The sequence below is a fragment of the Elgaria multicarinata genome, chromosome 1 (assembly GCF_023053635.1).
Source record: "Elgaria multicarinata webbii isolate HBS135686 ecotype San Diego chromosome 1, rElgMul1.1.pri, whole genome shotgun sequence".
Taxonomy (NCBI): Eukaryota; Metazoa; Chordata; class Lepidosauria; order Squamata; family Anguidae; genus Elgaria; species Elgaria multicarinata.
The window spans coordinates 108,833,457-108,854,563 of record NC_086171.1 but is presented as its reverse complement, the minus strand read 5'-3'; the positions used below and the strand labels follow the sequence as shown (position 1 = coordinate 108,854,563).

At 43.1% G+C, this 21,107-nt stretch overlaps 1 protein-coding gene across 1 annotated transcript in view; it reads right to left on the bottom strand.

The window, feature by feature from the left end:
- Nucleotides 1-21,107, bottom strand: part of PLA2G4A (phospholipase A2 group IVA) — a 109,556-nt gene that overhangs the window by 73,413 nt on the left and 15,036 nt on the right. Inside the window, exon 2 of the mRNA XM_063117239.1 lies at nucleotides 8,223-8,371. Coding sequence (XP_062973309.1) covers nucleotides 8,223-8,255 — 33 coding nt within the window. The 5' untranslated portion in view covers nucleotides 8,256-8,371. The remainder of the gene's footprint in view (nucleotides 1-8,222; nucleotides 8,372-21,107) is intronic.

Genomic DNA, 21,107 nt, shown 5'->3' with positions numbered 1-21,107 from the left:
TTACTTAAATAAGGGACTGTCCTTTGTTTTCATCCCCCCATCATGATATAGTATAAACTCCGTTGGATTTATTCTAGTTCTTCAGAACAATAAGATTGGCACATCATTTTCATAGTACTCAGTCTGCATACACTTATTCTCAAAGATCTTTTCCCCCTAGATCATGATTTATCCCTCCAGGACAAATGGAACCTTCAATTGCAGCATTTGAATGGAAAATTACGCTGGATTTAGCAAATATCATACATGGTGAAATGTAACTTGACAAAACATTCAGCCCTCCGTGACATCTTCAGATTCATAAATTATCATCAAAGAAGCAGACAAAGAAGGGACTGTAGTTCTATTAAACCAAGAAGATTGGAAAACAGACGTCATGTCATGCCCTGCATAGAGATGGAGTCAGGAGATGAGGAGGAGGTGGCAGAGGCTGGACCTAGTACCGAGAAGCCCAGCTCAGGTAGTGAGGAGGCTGGACTGGCAGAGACTGTGGCAGAGCCTCAGGGAGAAGAGCCAAGGCCAGCTGGGACCTCTGCTAGCTCTGAGGGCCTGATGCCAGCAAAGACTACGGAGGAGCCGCAGAGGTCTGAGGAGGAGGCGGAGAAGCCTGGTTTCAGCCAGTTGCGGGCGGAGAAGGCAACCAGACGCCGGTCTCGCCGCCTCCACCAGAAACGCCAGGCAATTAGGGATCAGCTGAGAGACCATGACTCAGCACTCTGACTGAGCATAAAAGCGCAGCCGTGAGCCATGCAAAGTTGTCAGAGATTATCTGAGCATTCTGGCGGAAGCCTTTGCTCTTGGATCTTGTGACCTCGTGCCTTGTTCCTGAACGTCTGGATTCTGATTCCTGTCTTGATTCCCGGACCCCGTGACCACGTCTGCCTACTCTGGATTCCTGCTTCGACCTTGGACCGGTTTGTGACTACGTCTTGCCTGTTGTTGCCCCTGACTCTGGACTGTGTTACTGGTTTGTCGCTGACTGTTGGCTGTGTTTGAACTTGGACTGCATTATCGAATCTCCTCTTTGCCACGCTCCCTTGACTTTGGACTGGACATTGACTACTCTACAAGCCTGCTCCTTGAACTGTTCCTGTTCCTTGACTTTTGCAGTCAAACCCCCGTTTTCCCCTCCTTTCCCTGCACTGTTTAGCTTCTGTAAATAAACACCTTCGTTGCCTAGCTACCGGCTGGTCTTATCTTTCTTTGTCAAGCCATTTGGCGGCTTTCCCGGACACGTCATTAGACAATTATCTGAAACGTCCTGTAACACCTCTTGTGCTACAGATCGCACTAAGGAAATAACGGGCACCAATAATGTATTTTAGAATATATTTCAAAATCAGGATCAGGCAAGTTTCCTCTTCTGTGGTAAACTGAGGCTCACAAGGGAAGCAGGTAGTTCAAAGCAGGAACAATGTAGGACCTTGGATCGCTCCAGGTAGGTCCTGCTGGCTGGAACTGTCTTCTGCTAGGACAATAAGAGGATGTTGCCTCATGAAAATCAACTAAAGCTTTATATAGGCTGACAAGACCTATAGCCTGGTCAGCTACACTCCTCCTGGAGTAGCTGACTGGATGGTTAAAGGGCCTTGCCTGAATTTTAGCCTGAGACCTCTGCAAGGCTGGGGAGATGGAAGGTCTGCTGAGGACATCCTTTGAGCCTGGTGTGGTTGCTTGCCTGGTATTGTAAGTGAAATAAAGAACAACATCTTATCTGGTAACTACCGCAGAATAAATAAATCAACACAAAGGGCTGCATCCAACACTTCTTGTTCCACTGATGGAAGCAGTTCCATCAGCAGAAGCAAAAGGGAGCACTTTCCCTCTCCCCCAAACCCACCCTGCAGCTGCACACACCCTCAAATTCTGCTCTAGTGGGCTGGGAAACCCTGTGGAGCAAATTTTCTGGTGGCACAAAGGGCTGCAACAGGGAGGTGAGAAGGAGAATGTCCAGTTGCACTAGTGGACATTTACTGCTGCAATGTTGAATTTAACCTAACAAATGAAATCTTTAATTACTACAGCCTTACCTGATAAATCTTGGAAAAAGCTAGCAGCTGACCTGTGTGAATTTGGAGGTCAACAGTATTTGTTTGTCATGGACTACTGTGCAAGATATATCAAGCTACTTCCCTTGCCTGACAGTACCTGCCACTGCACTGTTGCACTGATGAAGTGTATCTTAACTCACTTTGGCATTCCAGATGAACTCATGAATGACAATGCAACACAATTCACAACAACATTCTGGACATCTTACCATTTTTGCTTTATTTCCACTAACCTCCGCTAGCCTGAAACAGTGAGGCAAAGAGTGCAGTAACACTCTGCAAGGAAAATCTGCAGACAGAATGACCCACATCATTTTAAACAAGACATCAACCCCACTGGTAACTACTGGATACAGTCCAGCAGAATTGTAAATAGAATGCACATAAGAACAGCTATTCCAATCTTATAAACAAATCTCATTCCAAAGTGACCTGACCTGGAAAATGTTGCTGTTTCAGATTACCAAGCTAAGAGAAATTCTGAACATTTCTACAGCCAGCACAATTCAAAGCGGGAACTACCACATTTAGAGCCAAGAGACAGTGTTTATATTAAGCTTGACAGTGAGAACAGACGGCACATTTCAGCTACCATACAGGGGTGAGGGTGGGCGAATTAAATGTCAAATTGCACTCTCTTGAAACTAAATGTGGAATACCAAACAGAAACTGATGACATCTTTTTTCTAGTATTGAGAAGGTACAATTGCCAAATTGATAAGTAATTACCTGAAAAATCAGTTCACCAACCAAGACTCTGCCTGAGCCATCTTCAAGATTAAGACCTTGTTCAGGAGACATGTTAAGCCACAATGGCTAAGCATTTTGTGCTAAACATGGCTTAGCGTGTCATGTGAACTTAGCGTGTCATGGTGACTACATAATCATGGTTTACACATGTTCACTAACCTTTTGCTGCAAAGGGGTTAGCAGCCTAACCATGACTTAGCATGCTGTCTGAACAGGCCCCAAAATGTTTGCCTAGCTTCCTCTAACTCAGGGCTGGAGAAACTCCAGGTGGATAGAACCTCCAAAGATTTCTCATCCCCGGAAGCTGATCACTGATCTGAGATTAGAGGATTTTGAAAGCAATTAACCTTTAAATACCCTGCAAAGGACAGAGCTATTGCAAAGATTATGAGCTATGCATTTTGTAGGCAGGAGAACTCTTGCATAAAATCAAGCTGTGCTTTTTGCAGGCAGGAGACCTGCTTACTTATGAGTAGTCATGCAGAGGCTTGGTATTTGGGATATTATTTGAAAGTGCAGCTGAATACTGCAGTCCTGCTTACTTCTGAGTAGAATTTAAATGGTAATAATCACATTTGGCCCTGCCCACAGGTCAGATATGGCCCCTGAGAACTTTCTCATTTTGCCTGAGCTGAAAGAGTTTCCCCACCCATGCTGTAAACCTTCCATGATACTTCTGCTTTCCATTGTACTCATACTACTCCTCCCCTTTATTTTCTACATTGCCTTCCTTTTCCTCAACCAGCTGATTTTAAACATAGCCTTTTGGTCCACACATATCTAACCTGATTGCTTGAGTTTATCATCCATTTCATGAGGAACTCAAAAATACTTTTTCAAGAAGGAAGAATTCCCCCCTACACAGAATACACACTGAAAGACCGGGGCGGGGGGCAATGTAGCCGTTAACTACTTTCTAACAATCACACTATATTAAAAATGTGGCTTATGCCCTGGGGGCTTGTGTTAAGGCAACATACATAGGATTTGAAGTGAGATTTAGATAAATGCAGGTTCTGTTGTATGTTAACATTCAGCTTTGTTCCAGCTGCATTGTGTAATTGCTCTCAGAAAGGATAAACATGGAGGCCTCAACATTACCCTTAACCCCAAAATAACTTCTCTCCAGTTTTCTCAGATACCAGTTGCCAAGTAAGACAAAAGGGGCGTGTTTAGGGGCACTGCAGTACATACACAGGATCATTTTTCTTGTCGTCACATACCTCTGGTTCTCCACTCACATTAGCCTATGTAGTCTTGGGCCTTAGCTAGACCTAAGGTTTATCCCGGGATCATCCCAGGGTCGTCCCTGCCTGCTCCTGGGATCCCCTGTGTGCCATTTACATGAACAGGGATGACCCCAGGACGATCTCGGGATAAACCTTAGGTCTAGCTAAGGCCTCAGTTTCTGTACTTCACCCCTCTGCACACATAGGAGGGAGTAAAACCCTGCCCTTTAAATGTTTGTATGACTAGGTTTATTTACTTTTTTTAATGGATTTTTACTTTGCTCGACCACCAAAGAGGTGGTCCCAGAACCGTTTATGTAAGATGAATGACAAACTGAAAGACCACAACACAAAAGGAAAAGAGTATGGGGATGGAAGGGGACAAGAAGCAAACTCAGGCACCACTTTTTTAAAGTGACAATGTCAAATGGAGCGGGTCTCTCAGCAGCACTGGCCTAGCAGTTCTACCTCCGCTGCTGCAGCAGCCAGTTGGAATGTCCGCTGTCAGTTGACAATTGAGGAATGGAGGAGCCAAATGGACCTGGTCTCTTTGCTGAGCTAATAATGGTAGTAGTGATAACCAAGCCCCTTGCATGCAGAGGTTAGGATGAAATTTCTGGAGCAATTTGTAAAAACTTCCCTACTGCTCCATATGCATCATCCCCAGTTGTAAACTATTTAGGTGACTAGACCCTAAAATTACCAGGACACTGACCTCTGACTTCTTTGTTCAGCAAAACGTAGAGCTCAAAAAGCAGAAATATATCTGGTTGCTGCAATTTCTGCCATCTGATGCAATTTGGCTATGGCTATACTTAGGTCTATACTTATCATGCTTGGTGATGGCTGTTTTTTATCATGTCATGTTTGAGTTATTTAGGATTATGTGCCACACATTATGTATCTTGACTTTCTGCTATATAGGCTCAGTTTTGCAGTAGACTGCATTGGATTTGAAATGAGCTGAAGTGTTGGATTTCGTTGTACATATTTCAAATATGACTACATCTCAAATATGATTGCATCTCATTTCATCCAGGAGGTGGCAGTACCAGCTTATCTCAGCATCTTACAGACAGGATGGCAATTGCTGCAAAGTAACTTGCAATATTCCCCTTCAAGTCACCTCTCCCACCAAAAGAAAACACAATGCATTACACTGCCGTTGGTAATGCACTGAAGTTGTGAAACGCTTGCTTTTTCGAGGCCCTGTGCAGTTGAAGGATGTGACTATGAAAGAAAAACCCCAAACCACAGAGCAGATAGGATCACTTCGAGGAAGCTCGGTGGATTATTTTTAGCAGCAGCCTAGTTCACCATCAGGCCCAATACATTTGTAACCACCTCTAAATACAGGCTGCTAACTATTTCCAGAGTATCTGAACACACGGCAGAAGATAATTTTGTATTGTTCTGATAGGAATGGGGTCCCATCTATTACTTTCTGCAGAAGGACTAACTCTGTAATCTTCATGGTTATTATTAAGGATTTGCCCACAATTGTTTAAACTGAAGCAGACAGAACTCAACCAAACTGTTTTGTTAAAGGCCTTAATTCACAAATAATTCAAATCAATAATTGATAGCAATAATTGATTCAATTTACTTTTACTCTCTTTTTGCCCACAGGGTAAAGCACAGAGGGAAGACAAGAAATTTCTACACAAGTCTATCAACTGATTTTTACTGGGATTTTTTTTTACTGTTTTTCTTTTTTTAAAGATGTGGATTGGTTTGTAACCAATTGATTACTTAACGGGCACCCTCACCATCCGGAGCGCAGTGACAGGCAACTAGGGATTAGGCTGCCTGGGTGATGGCATCATGACTGCACCTTATCCAGGTTTCTGGCCAATCTCCATGAATTTTTCTAATGGGCATGGGGCCACCAAGTTTTTCTAATGGGCATGGGGCCACCAAGTTTTTCTAATGGGCATGGGGCCACCAAGTTTTCTATCAACAAAGCAGTGAAACAGGCCCATCTACTGGCAAGGTTAGGGTTTCTGCATACTCAGCCATTTCCCAAATATGGAGAAAAAGTATTAGTTTGTAAAACAAAAGGAAATAAAAATGGACAAACAGGAACAGAGGAGGCTCATTGTCCTCCAGGAGGTATGGAAAGTTGACAACAGTTGAGTATCAGTTGAAAGAGTTGGGGGCAAGCAGGAGGAAATTGACCTGTTTGAGAGATTTCTTAGATGAGGTATTGATTGTGCACTAATAATTCCCTATTAATGGTTGTTTACAGGTTCTTTACATGATGTTGTGACCCTCCAGTTTCGCTTGTTTCTAAACAGGACTTCTGGCAAGTATTTTTAGAGCAGGGGAAATGCAGTATTATTTGTGAAAGCAAAACAAAATGCTTTTTCGTTTGGTGGATTTGCACTATTCTGCTGTGCAACAGTGCCATCTGGAGGTTATGTAGCAGAAAATCAGGAAAGGAAATGCTCATGTGGTGCTTAGACCTCAGTTCTGAGACAAAACCAAGAGCAGATACAGCGCATTAAAGTCTAATGTAGAAAAGGTCTGAGTCCCTAACGGTGTGTAGTATCCTGGAAGGAAGAAAATTTTCCTAAGTATTTACACATACACACACACACACACACACACACACCATATTCCTTGTGGGAAATGTGTGATATGATTGATGTTTTAGTGTTCCTTATTTTAAGGGAATTGTTTGTATTTTACCATACTTTTAAGTAACTGGGCAGGGGGAATATTTGGGTTTATTTATTTATTAAAACATTTGTATCCCACCCTATATGCACAAGGATGTCAGGGCGGCGTACAGATAAAATCATACAAACAATATAAAATAATAAATATACACAGCTAAAAACAAATTAAACCATTAATAAGCTAAAACCAGTATAGAATTTAAAAAGAGTAAAACCAATTAAAACAAAACTATGTACAGGCTTGGTGAATTTAGCTATCAAAGGCTTTGTTAAAAACCCATGTCTTAACTTGGTGCCGAAATGAAACCAGTGCTGGCACCAGTCAGGCCTTCAAGGGAAGGGCATTCCACAGCCAGGGTGCCACCACAGAAAAAGCCCTCTCTACATCCCACCATAGAGTATGCCTCGCATTGGTAGGATGCAGAGGAAGGCTCCTCCAATAGATCTCAAGTCTTGGGCAGGCAGAGTATTACATTTTAGAAATAAATGCATGAAATGAATCAACAGGACCATACTGCGGTTTCATTTGCTGCTGCGTCCTCCCCTCTCTGGGAGGGATTTTCCCCTCAGTTCGATAAGTTGTTATAACCACAGTTTGCTTCTGAATCAGAGGCAGCTATGGATAGACCTAACCATAAATGGCCCAAAAACCAGAAATCGCAAACCAGGGCTTGAAATGGGTTTGCAAACCATAGTTCAGGACACCTTGGCTAGTGCTAACTTTGATGCAGACATCACAGCAAGCCACGGTCATAGCAAACCATGGAAGAAAGAAGGAAATCAGCATCTATGGGGCCAGGGAAGGGGCTTTCAAACTCATAGCATATCCCTGATCTCCAAACCATGGTTTGGAGTCTGGGGGACCCCAGCTATGCTGGTCTCATTGGACCTTTTCGCTAGAAAGAAAGTCATTTGTAGCTTTCGACACAAATCTTTCAAGCCTTTGTCATAAAATATGTCAAAGGAAGAAGGTTTTTCCTTGCAATATGAACAGCAAAATGCCCCTCCAGAGTCCGGAAGTCTTTGCTTATTGTCAGCCCATCAACTGATCATCCTAACATGCAATTCAAGCTTTAGTGAACTTGCCACACTGGCTTACAGCTCTAACTCTCCATGGCATCCAGTGCAGGCTTTGTTATTCTCAGTTTTCTTTTTTTAACAAGTTTCTAGCCCTCATGGGTTAAATCAGCCTTCTCCGACCTGGTGCCCTTCAGATATTTTGGACTGTAACTCCCATTATTTCCAGCAAGCATGCTGCGATGTATGGGAGTTGCAGCACTGCACATCTGGAGGACACCAGGTTGAGGAAGGCTGGGCTAGAAATTTCTAGCCCTTATGCCAGCCACCGGAGATATAATTTTTTTCTTAACTCAATGCCCTTACATTATTTTCCCTCAAAATTTACACTGGAAAACTGTTACACTGTACAGTTCCTAAAATTGCAAGCCTCATTAAAATAATTTGTTGCAGTTTATCCTGGGCGATGGAAATAAAAAGTCGTATCTACTTACCGTAATGCGCTGATAAGGATCTATACTTGACATTTTGATTTCAGTGACTGAGTCTGGGCCAGGGGGACAATGGAGTTTATCACCTCTGGATGTAATGTTCGCTCACACCAGACAGGCTCCAAAGTGAATTCACGTGCTCTTTTAAAGGGCTGTAAAATAAAACAAATTTTAAAAATCTCTTTTGCTATTCTGCAGCGCACCTCCAGGTATAATAGATATCACAACTCCCTAAGCTCCAAAGCTTTCCTGTGCTAAACCAAGATCCTCTTGTGAGATTTAGGGCAGGGCAAACCAAAGCAAAGGCAGAGAAGGAGCACCCAAGTGTGTGACCACTGTAAAACAAAACAAAAAAAGAAAATGCAAACTCCCTGTTAGGCATAATGAGAAAAGGAATTCAGAATAAAACTGCCAGTATCATACTGCCTTTATACAAATCTATGGTGAAACCACACGTGGAAAACTATGTATATCTTTGGTCACCAAACCTAAAAAAAGTATATTGTAGACTGGAAAAAGAGCAGAAAAGGACAACTAAAACTATCAAGGGGCATCTTCCGTAATAGGGAAAGTAGCAACAGCTCAGATTCTTCAGCTTGGAAAAAGGAGGATAAGGGGTGTACAAAATTATGCATGGTATGGCAAATGTGGATAAGGTAACATTTTTCGCCTTCTCTCATAATACTAGAACCCAGGTCATCCCATGAAGCTGATTGGTGGGAGATTCAGGAGAGATAAACGGAAGTACTTCTTCACACAGCGCATTGTTAAACTATGGAATTCACTACCACAAGATGTAATGATGGCCACTAATTTGGATGGCTTTAAAAGAGAGTTGGATAAATTCCTGGAGGAGGAGGAGGAGGCTAGCAATGGTTACTAGTCATGATGGCTATCTGCTACCTCCAATATCAGAGGCAGTAAGTTGCTGGGGGAAATGGGCAGGAGAGTGCTGTTGCACCCATGTCCTGCTTGTGGGTTCCTGGTTGACGGTTGGTAGGCTAATATGTGAACAGAATGTTGGACTAAGGGCTCAACTACACCAAGCAGGATATTGCACTATGAAAGTGGTATGAAAGCAGTATATAAAAGGCAGGAGCCACACCAAGCAGGATATAGCAGTATGAAAGCAATATGAAAGGGGTCTATGGTACGTGTCAATGGGCCCCAACAGTTGTCAGTGCACTTCAATACCGCTATAAAGCCGTAGTGTGGCTTCTGCCTCTTATATACCACTTTCATAGTGCAATATCCTGCTTGGTGTAGATTAGACCTAAATGGACCCTTGGCTCTTCTTAAGGCAAAAGTTATTCCATGGTCAGTAAGGGTAAGTGAGAGTATAGACTACCAGTTAAGTCTTGGATCATAAAGAAAGACTAATCTAGAAGCCTTTAAAAAAGTTTAGGGCAGCCTTTCCCTAAGTGTCATCCTCTAGATTTTTTGGACTACAACTCCCAGCATTTCTGACCATGCTAGCTGGGGCTGAAGAGAGTTGAAGTCCAAAACATCTGGAAAGCACCAGGTTGGGGAAGGCTGGTTTAGGGAGTACAGCCAATTTGTTCTGACTTATCCATGTCCGCAAGCTTCCTTGATGGTGTGGCTGGTCTCCCTGCAGTTTCTTCCCTTGGCAAAAGTTGGGTGGTAGCTCACAGGCTGAAATCATACCTGTCATCCTACCCTAAAAGCCACTGTGGGCTCATGTCCCAGTGTCTTGTGTTATGCTCTTTGTTGGGAGGGTTTATAGAATTCAACCTTTATCTCAGCTAAGCTACAAATAACCTTCTGGGATCTATCTCGAATTGATGGAGCTCTGACTAAAAATGGAGAGGATGAATTTGTCAATGTATCAAAACCGGGACTCCTGCAAGCAGAGGAGGAGGAAGAGGAAGAGTCTCATCTGTTGCAAGGAAATAGAAACCAAATGCACATTTACAAGATTGGGGATACTTGGCTCAGCAATACTACAAACGAGAAGGATCTTGGAATTGTCGTAGTTCGCAAGCTGAATATGAGCCAACAGTGCGATATGGCTGCAAGAAAAGGCAAATGCTATTTTGGGCTGCATTAATAGAAGTATAGCTTCCAAATCACGTGAGGTACTGGTTCTCTCTATTCAGCCCTGGTTAGGCTTCATCTAGAGTATTGCATCCAGTTCTGGGCTCCACAATTCAAGAAGGACGCAGACAAGCTGGAGCGTGTTCAGAGGAGGGCAACAAGGATGATTAGGGGTCCGGAAGCAAAGCCCTATGAGAAGAAACTGAAAGAACTGGGCATGTTTAGCCTGGAGAAGAGAAGATGGAGGGGAGACATGAAAGCACTCTTCAAATACTTAAAAGGTTGTCACCCAGAGGAGGGCCAGGATCTCTTCTCGATCCTCCCAGAGTGCAGGACACGGAATAATGGGCTCAAGTAAAGGAAACCAGATTCCAGCTGGACATCAGGAAAAACTTCCTAACTGTTAGAGCAGTACAACAATGGAATCAGTTACCTAGGGAGGTTGCGGGCTCTCCCACACTAGAGTCATTCAAGAGGCAGCTGGACAACCATGTGTCAGGGATGCTTTAGGGTGGATCCCTGCATTGAGCAGGGGGTTGGACTCGATGGCCTTGTAGGCCCCTTCCAACACTGCTATTCTATGATTCTATGATCTAGGAGGTGATACAGGCAGCATTTCAAATGCAACTGATAGAAAGCATCCGTAGCCACTGCTGTAACCAGACATACCAGACCCATGAAGTTGATTGACGGGAGGTACAGGAGAGATAAGAGGAAGCCCTTCTTCACGCAGTGCGTAGACAAACTACGGAATTCACTTCCACAAGATGTGATGGCCACCAATTTGGATGGCTTTAAAAAGGGGTTAGACAAATTCCTGGAGGAAAAGGCCATTAATGGCTACTAGTATGGTTATATGCTACCTCCAGGGTCAGAGGCATGTCCAGCTTGTGGATTTCCCATTGACAGCTGGTCGGCCACTGTGTGAACAAAATGCTGAATCAGATGAACAGAATGCTGAATCTGATCTAGTTTGTCGCTTCTAATGTTCTTATATTCTTAGATGGTAAAAGGTTTTCCCATTGTTTCCCTCATAAATATGACAAAAATATTAGCTAAACTGTAGGAAACAGAGATATCCCAATGTTGACTTATAATTTATTTATTCACTCAATGTATATCCTGTCTTTCCTTCAGAAGGCAGATAACAGCTTCAAAACAATAGTACAATTTCAGTCAAGCCCATTAAAACTGATCCTGCTGGCTGAACTCTCCACCCTGGGTTACCACGGCTCCAAAAAATATGGGAGCTGGCCATCCCTGGTTTAGATTTCTTTACTGTGGCTATCCCTTTTTTATTACTTTATAACTTGAAGCTTCCAAACCAACAAAAATATATTCAGAGTTCCAGCTGCAGCTGGATTGATATATTTCCATTAGATTCAGTGAAAGTTTAATCCAACTGTAGTTGAGAAGTCTGTTTCTCTCTCTCTCTCTCTGTCTAGACTCAAGTGGTTAAGCAAATGCTATTTTCTTTAAAAGATAGTCCCAACAATGCTTTGCCACCACGGCATGGAGTTCAGTTGTGTTCAGATAAAGGCAAATGTTGGGCTGTATACAGGTGATTTTCAACATCCTCTTTAAACTCTTTACTTGCTTGATGCATTCTGTTCAAAAACATTGTTCTCACATAGGTGCATCATATAAATTCAGAGTTGAAAGAGACAAAAAATGCCTTTAACCTGATCCTATTGCAAAAGGGAGCCATCCACCTACAGACACAGGGCATGTCTACACCATGCTTTATCCCGGGGATAATCCCTCCATTTCCCTGGGATAACTGGAATGGCTTTTAGCCTGTTTTTTCCCGTGGTCTCGGGATCGTCCTGAGACCACAGGGGGTGTGGGCGCCATCCCAGCTTTGTCCCGGTTCCTCTCAAGTAAATGCGAGGAGACGGGAACCATCACGGAGCACAGAGCTCTTCAGGCGCTCTGTGCCCATTGGGGGTGGGGTGGGGGGAGCAGGTGTTGTTGTTGTTGTTGTTGTTTAAAAAACTTACATTTCCGATGAAGTGCACAAGTGCTCAACTTCTGTAAAAAAAAGGGGGGGGAATGGCGGGCATGACATCCCTCGTTCCTCTCGGGATGTCGCACACACCGTCTGCTCAAAGGGGAGGATCTCGCGATCAGAAAATCGCAAGATCCTTCCACCCTCACTCCTGGAACGCCGGGAGGTGTAGACATGCCCACAGTGTGCTGCAGGTAATAAGATGGTGAAGGGGATGGGGCAAGGAGGGGGGAGACCAAGGGGACGGAGGTTCTCCATCCATGCTTCAGACATAAGGCAAATCCCTCCCCCAAAATGCTTTCAATCTAAACTTTGACAGTAATAATAGAAGAAAGGAGAGAGGGGAGAACAAGAGGAGCATACACAAATGCAATTATATGTACTTCGTTGGGTTTGGTGGTGAAGGCACTGGGTTTAAGCAAGGACTTTATAGAAAAGGCGGAATGTTCAAACGGGTACATCTCTGGCAAAGCAAAAGGGCCAGAAGACTGGAGACAGTCTAAAATGGATATGTATTCCAATATTATTCCAACAAATGCTAGAATAATATTGTGAAATAAACCAGTAATGATCTGTAAAGGTAATGTAAGGACAGCAGAAGTAGCAGACTCCACCAGGTATTCCCATAACAAGGACAGATCCGTAGAGAGGAAAACCATGTTAGCACATCACCATAGAATCATAGAATAGCAAAGTTGAAAGGGGCCTACAAGGCCATCGAGTCCAACCCCCTGCTCAATGCAGGAATCCACCCTAAAGCATCCCCGACTGAAGAAGATTAGTCCCTGTGCAACATGCCTCCAGCGATGGCATTGCATATGATTCACAGTAATGCAGAATTTGACAAGCTGTTGTGCATGCTGAGCATGAGCTGAGTCATCTCTCCCCCCTTGACCAATGAGCTGGCGTGACAACTCAAGTGCACTGCCTCAAAGGTCATGCCTATCAATGGCCACATATTAAAGATTTATTACTGCCCAGCAGCTGAAGTTCTCTAGGTCATAGGGAGATAAATGACATCAGAATAAAATTCAGGATTCCCAGTTCTACATACAGGTTGCTTATCCACCAGTTCACAATTATCTTCTGAAAGATTTGATGATAATTCTGTAATTAATGTAAAGTTACTAGCCATGTACCCCAGGACTGAAAACACCATTCATGGATGTGCCAAAGGCTTTCTTTGTCAAATGTAAGTATTGTCTTATACTGTTCCAATAGCGCCTGTAACAGTAGTGTTTCAGAATCATACAGGCTCTGTCATTGTAGAATAAAATACACGAGTATCACATCAATATATAAGAGTCAGTTTTTTTACTTCCATCACATAATTAAAAAAAATGGTGACCATAGTGACTGTAGAATACCCAAATTTAGCTTGCAAACAAACTAAATGTAGCCGTTTTGGTGCACTGTAGCCACTGTAAGAGCATCCAAATAGTTAAATTTAACTTGAAAAATTAAATAAATATAACAATTGTAGTGCTCTTTGCCACCAAAATCCAGCAGCAAACTGGCAATTTCAGCACTTTAATGGGCACGGAGGACTACAGACTGCAACTCACACTGGGGGGGGGGGTGAAAAGGCCCCCCAGACTTCCAGAGGTTGCCCATTCCTGCTGTAGAGTATTTGCATGCATTAGTTTATAAGCAACCAAGTAATTTACTATACCCATTTTACAGCTTAAGGACACCTACTGAGTTCATGGCATCAGAGACTGAACTAGGGATGACTTGATTCAAAGCTCAGCCTTATCACTATGCTCTACCACATGCTTTCTTATCACTCTACCATATGCTTTCTTATCACTATGCTCTCTATCATATCATACCCTAGCATCACACTCCGGATTTGAGGCTATGCAGAACGAGACTTGTTTATCCTCAATAGCTCTCATTCTCTTAAAGAGCAGTCTGCCTGAAGCTGGTGCCCTCATCCCTCTGTTTCAGAGGATGGGAGTTGCAATCCAAAACATCTGGAGGGCACCAGGTTGGGGAATGTTGTTATAGGGCAAGATGAAATCAGCAAACTTTTTGGCTTTGGACGATGCCGAAATACACTCATACTTACACACACACACACACAGCTGCAAGGAAAAGAAAGCTGCAAAGAGTATGCAGATGTACTACACTCCTCCCAAGGGTGCCTGCCACAACACAGGCTCTGAACACCAAGCCTGGCCATGGCTACTCCCTGCTCAAGCCAAGCACCACCGCTTGATACGCCTGAGGCAAAGGATAAAAACCACCTTCCTCCAAACTATGTGGAGAAAGGGGTTAAATGGAGAAGGATTTCAATATATAAAATAAAACACTGTGAGTTATATGTGCTGAGGTGAATTATTGTCAGAGTGGGTGCTAAATGTGTAAACTTCAGATGATAAATGCCAAACAGACACATGGGATTTTTGTGGTAGTTAAAAACAAAATAATTAAAATTTATTTTTAAAAGTTCACAAGCTTTGTTTCAAATAAAACATTTAAAAAACTTTTTGAAACCTTTCATCCAGTCCTTTCACTCATTCACATACACGCTTTCCTTTCTCTCACACAATCACTCTTGAGCTTTCTTTATTATCTGTATTGATTAATATACATCAACTCTGTGGACACCACACTCCAAAGACACCACTCTCTACCCTGAACCTCAAATTTCCCAGAACTTAAGTACTCTAAAGACTCTAAGAGTACCTAAAAAGTCTCTCTCAATCCCCTCAGTCCTTCCCTTATATATCACTCCTCTCCCTCCCAAGACATTCTCCCAACCCACTCAGGCCAACATTCTAAACTCACCACAGACTTACAAACTGCAGACATACATTTGGGAACTGACTTGTGGGGTGTAACGCCACAGTGCCCTCCAGATGTATTGAATGACAAGTCCCACAATCCTCAGCCAGCATTGGCCAGGTAATCCAACACATCTGGACAGCACCAGGTTGGGGGAGACTGCTCTATTTCATAATGATGGCCATTTTGCTAGTATTACACAATTCGAATGAATTCTTAAAGAATGCATTAATGAATTAATTATTAAATAAAAATGTATATACCGCCCCATAGCCGAAGCTCTCTGGGCGGTTTACAGACCATGGGCACGGCTTGATGAGGGAGTTTCAGGGAGACAATCTCACAATTTTATGATTGCGAGATCGTCGCCCTCGTCTACACATGGCATGCGGCATCCAGGAAGGAAGAGGACGTTGTGGCCACCGTTTTGGTTTTTAATCAGAAAAGAGTGTATCAGCGCTCCTATGAAAAGCTAAGTAGTTTTTTAAAAAAACCTCCCACTCCCCCCACCCCACCGGGCACAGAGTTCCTTGCAGTTACTCACGAGGAGCCAGGACAAAACCACAATGCCAGGCCACATGTTCCGCGGTCTCAGGATCATCCCGAGACCGCAGAAAAATCGGGGGAAATGGGTAGAGCCATATCCTAGTGAAAAGGAGGGATCATCCCTCCCTACTCCCAGGATCCCCTGTGCGTCATGTGGATGCACAGGGATGATCCCGGGGTGATCCCCGGGATAAGCCCTGGTCTAGCCATGCTCCATGTCAGATTGGGGAACAACTAAATGGCAGTTAAGGAGAAACCAGTTAAAGACCTTAACTACCAATGAGCTTTAGCCAAAAGTATGTTGGAACTGCAGTAACTTATCTCACAAGGTTGCTATGAGAACAGAAACAATACTTGCAAAACTCTGTACAGATCAAACGTGTAATGTCAGTGATAATTAGCCATAACAAGATTAAATGAACACTGTTTTCCTCATAGCAAAGCTTGAACAAAGACAATAGAAGAAAGGTTTTTGGACGTCATGCAGCATTCAGATCTTCCGTAGATTATGTAATTTGGTTTTATTTGTATATGATACAACAGCTTTGGTCGGAGTTCCCATTTAAACGTGAGCCTGTGTTATTTTCATAAAACATCACTAAATCCCGATGTATTCTTAAAAAGTTCTCAAAAGGGTGGAAAAGGTAAATATCAAAGGAAATTCTTGGGTTAGGAATAAGTCATGTATTAAGTATTATTATGTTTTTTGGCATTTCCTCAAATAATAAGAATTTGAAGCTATGGAAATATTTATTTATATTGGGTTGGATGCAGACTTAGTCATGCTTTATAGTAGACCCACTGAAATCAATGAGATCTCAGTTAGTCATGACTAATTTGTCCCAATCAATGTTAATGTATCTACTCTAAAGCAATATGTCTACTCAACGTGTCTTGATCCAACCCATTGTTTAGGATATCCTACCCTAAGTTTAAGTAGCAAAACATTAAGAGGCCATAAAACATCCCCTTCCTTCCTCAATACCCACCTTACCTCATGACACATACACACACATTTCAAATAATCAAGCCGAAAGATCTGAGGACAGATCTACATTTTACCTTTGCAGGATGATTGCTACTGCCAGGTAGTGCTAACATGGTCACACTCCTCTCTCCCCCCCCCTCTTTCTCACACACACAGTTCTGCTGTTGTGTAGAAAAACATCTACCTATATCCTGAGGCCATATTCCATAATTAAAGCAAGTGAGAGGAGCAATATTGATCCATTTGTTCAAAACATATTACACATTATCAGGGTGGTGTGGATGGCAATCACTTTTGAGTGGCATGGTGACAGCATCCATGCTGCTAAGGTAAGAAAAAATGGTCCTTACGTAACTTCACAAATGTGTCCAGAGTAGGGCTCAACCCAATATCAGGAAGACGGTGATGCTGTAAAAGTGGAACAGCCTCCCCTCCATGAACCAAGGGTCCTCAAGCTTAATGTGCAAGAAGGAACACTCCATGATGTGGAAGTTCATGAAAAATTGGCTCAGGAGAGTTAGTCAGTTGGTGTAGACCAGCCTTCCCCAACCTGACGTCCTCCAAATATTTTGGATTTCAACTCCCATCAACCCCAGCCAGAAAGGCCAGTAGTCAGGAATTCTGGGATTATAAGATCATAGAATTGTTGAGTTGGAAGAGACCACAAGGCTCAACTAGTCCAAACCTTTGCAATGTGCAGGAAAACCAATTAAGCCATCCATGGGAGGTGGCTGTCCAGACTCTTTTTAAAAAACCTCCAGAGATGGTGAACCCACAACCTCCAATAGTAGACTGTTCCACTGTAAAATGTACTTCATAAAACCTTGCTAAGTACTCCTGACAAACGTTTGCCTTTACAATAAAAACTTATTTGAGAGCTGTCAGGTTGATGTACCAAGTTCAAACTCTTAAATAGGGTTATGAGAGACACAAGCTGCTGCTGCTCCATGTATCTTTGCCCTCTCTTGCTTGAGATGTGTACCACAACACAATGCATGATGTGACTTCACCACATGATACATTTCCCCATACCTGACTTTTATCACTGGTTTGTGGTGAGCAGTCTAAAACATCTGGAAGGTAGCAGGTTGGGGGAGGCTGGTACAGACAATACTGACCTAGGCAGAGATTTGGTATAAGGCAGCTTCCTGTAAGAGAGAATGAAGAGCGTGCATTTCTCCCTCAAGATTTGGGGATACCTGGAGCCCTCTTCAGCCATTCATCACAAGAAGAAGGAAACGAAGTACAAAGAAGCCACACAAAGTGTGATCCATTGTGCCAAACGTGGCCACTCCTAAAAACTTTTCGCTGCCTGCCTTGGGAATACAGAAAAGCAGGGGGTGTCAAACACCTAACAGTCCACAGTACATGTCTCAGGTGACATGTTTGGTTTTGTGGGCCTGCTTAATGCCTTCTTTATTCAAAAACAAAACTTAAACTCAATGATCCTTAAGGCCGCTTGCCTTCATCGTCCTTTGGGAATGCAACCTGACCAGTCTGACTGGCTCACAGTCACAACTGTTGACTAAACACATGAACTGATAACCGTTTGAAGGGGTCAATAATGAAGCCAGATTTCTCACATTCTGCTGGACGGAGTATTGCACAATTACGTACTCTGAGAGTGTCTTAAGTGCTTACCTCTGATGAAACAGATGTTGGTCACTGTATGAAATAGATCCCCTGATTAGATATAGCATTGACTGGACACATTTCTTTTTGGTTTCTTAAGCTGTCTCTGCCTTCCTTTCAGTCACTGATGGTGGAGCAAGGTGCCACGATATAAGATAGAGTTCTTGTGCTTTTAATAGTTGTGCAGGAAGAATTTTGGAAGATGTAGCTTCTCTAATGAGATGAACTCCCCCCCACACACACACACACACACAAAAATCCCCTGCCTTCCTTTGCATCTGATCAGCCTGTGGGGTAGAATGTTGATGACTTCAAACTGGCTTTGAGAATAGTTATGAAAATATTAATTATTATCCAGAGGGGTAACTGTGTTAATCTGTTGCAGCAAAACCAACAAAGAGTGGAGTGGCACCTTAAAGACTAACACATGTATTCTGTCATAAGCTTTGGTGGACTATATTCCATTTCATCACAGGTCTCAAACATGATATGGCCCAGTGGAGGTCACTGTTCAAATGGGGAGTCAAAAAATGTACTGAGCACACCCAAGCCCTTGGACACATCTCAAATAGCTCTTTCGATCCCAACTTTACTCTCTTCCAAGTTCATGTCTCATCACATCTACATACTAAGTCTCAGTACAGGACAGTTCATAAGGCAGAATTCAGACTTGTCACTTCCAATATTATTATTTATTATTCTGTTGTTAATTCCAACATTGCTTTCAACTCTTCTGTCTACAAATGACGGAGCGTTTCCCACCCTTCCAGACAGACCCCAAATTTTAACCTCAGGGTTGAACCATGATTATACTTTGTTGGCAAAGGGCTGTTGTTGGGTAATCTACACAAGTAGGATATAACTCCTTGAAAACGTTTTGAAAACTGTATATGGAGTATGTCCTGGGCCCCAACAGTTGTCATTACTGCTATAAACCATTTTAAAGCAACCAAATGACACATACCACAGCAATTAATTGTTGTTGTTGTTGTTGTTGTTGTTGTTATGGTGACCCCTGACAACTGGATAATATGGCTCTGGATCATTGTGGAAATAGGATAGGCACCATTTAAAACTCTTCCCTTCATTTGGATAAAACAGGAAGTCTACAAGAGCTTAGTGTTGCACAAAAAACTCCAAAAAATCCAGCAGGTCTGGCCTGAACTTGCCCGTACCTGCTATACCATTAGCACTATGAAGTGTTTATTGCTGACTACAGCATCAGGAACAGAAGAGCCACGGGGCAAAGCATTCAACTCCTGTTATGGGCCCAGACCTGTTAATAAATTCTAGGGACAGCCGGTGGCATTTTGGCAGTTGTGGGTGAAATCTTACGTTTCACCTCTTTTACATGCGCACACGCACACACCCCTTGGAGTATTAAAACACAAACAATACCTGCCAATTCTTGAAATTCAAAAAAATAGAAATTTTTGGCATCCGTTTACTACAAACTCCTTCAATGTGTGAGAGGGTTCAAGTGAACACCATACGGAATGGATCCTAGAGAGAGAGCGGGGCAGCAGGGCATGTGGCCCCTCAGAGCGTGCTGCTTGCGAGACAATTTCTTTCTCTGACTACACATTTTCCTTTCATCAGCCCCCAGCCAGGGCTGGCAGGTGTGCAAGAGAAATCACAGTAGCTTGGAATTGCCACCTGCCAAAGGCGTCATGGTGACTACCCTTTCTCTGCTCTGGCAAGTATACCTTCTTTCTTCTGTGTCTTAAGTGAACGAGCTGACAACATGGAACTCAGGCAGGCTTTAAAGCAGGCGTACAGAACCACAGGCCCATGGTGTCAACCTGGCCTTCTGGGCTGTGCCCCAAAGAGCCACATCATCACCCCTGGCTCCACCCCCTTTCCCCCAACCACCAATCGTTGTGTTGTTTCCTGGCTTCTGCACAGCTTTCCCCCATTGTCAGGGGTTGAAAGGCCTCTCCTATGGCTTAGGTATTGGAGGTCCCCCTCAAAGCTTCTCCAAAATGGAATTCGGCCCTCCGTCTGAAAGAGGTTCAACGCCCCTGCTTTAACGTTTGTATCTATGGAGATACAAGAAGCTGGGCTAATCACTGTGGGAAAAGTAGCTTGTGGATGGGTGGAAACCATTATGTTATCTTTGCTCAATCAGAGTTCGCAGGAATTCAAAGTCTAAAAACGAAAGGAAGGGAGGGAGCACGCAAGCCAAACCTGATTTCTTTCTTTCTGATCTGCATGTTACCACAAATACTTCCAATCCAACCTTTCGAAATTGTTAGCTTGAATGGTAAGAGACTACATACCAATAATAAATAAAAATAAAAGACAGGGCGAAGAAAAAAAATTGGGCAGGACTGTACATTTCTCTCCCTTTCTTAGATGGGTTTCCTAGCACAGACTAACAGTTTAGAATTTTAGAAGAGCAAAAGCACATACTTTGAAATGGTGACAGTTCTTTGGGAAATTATTGAGCTTGTAATTAGAGATGCAAACTCAGCTGGCAGAGAGCTTCGGCTATGGGGCGGTATATAAATGCAATAAATAAATAAAAATAAGTAAAAACTTTTGGTTCAAAATTGGGGGTGGTAAAATTGAGGTGGTAAAATTGGTGGGGGAGGGGGCTTGGGAGAACAAAACTATCTGAAAGTTCAGGAGGCTTACTGGCTAGTAGCGTCAACAGCAGCGATCTTATTTCTTTTTTTATTAACTTGCCATTACAAATGGCAGCAAAATGCAGTATCTCCTAACAGTAGACATCATATAATACTGCCATGTGTTTTCCTACAACGCTTCCTCAGGATGATATTATTGGGGGGGGGGGGGGTGGAGAGAATATGATGACCACCAGTGGGGGCTGCCATGTTGTTTCCTCACAATGCCCCCAAAACAACAC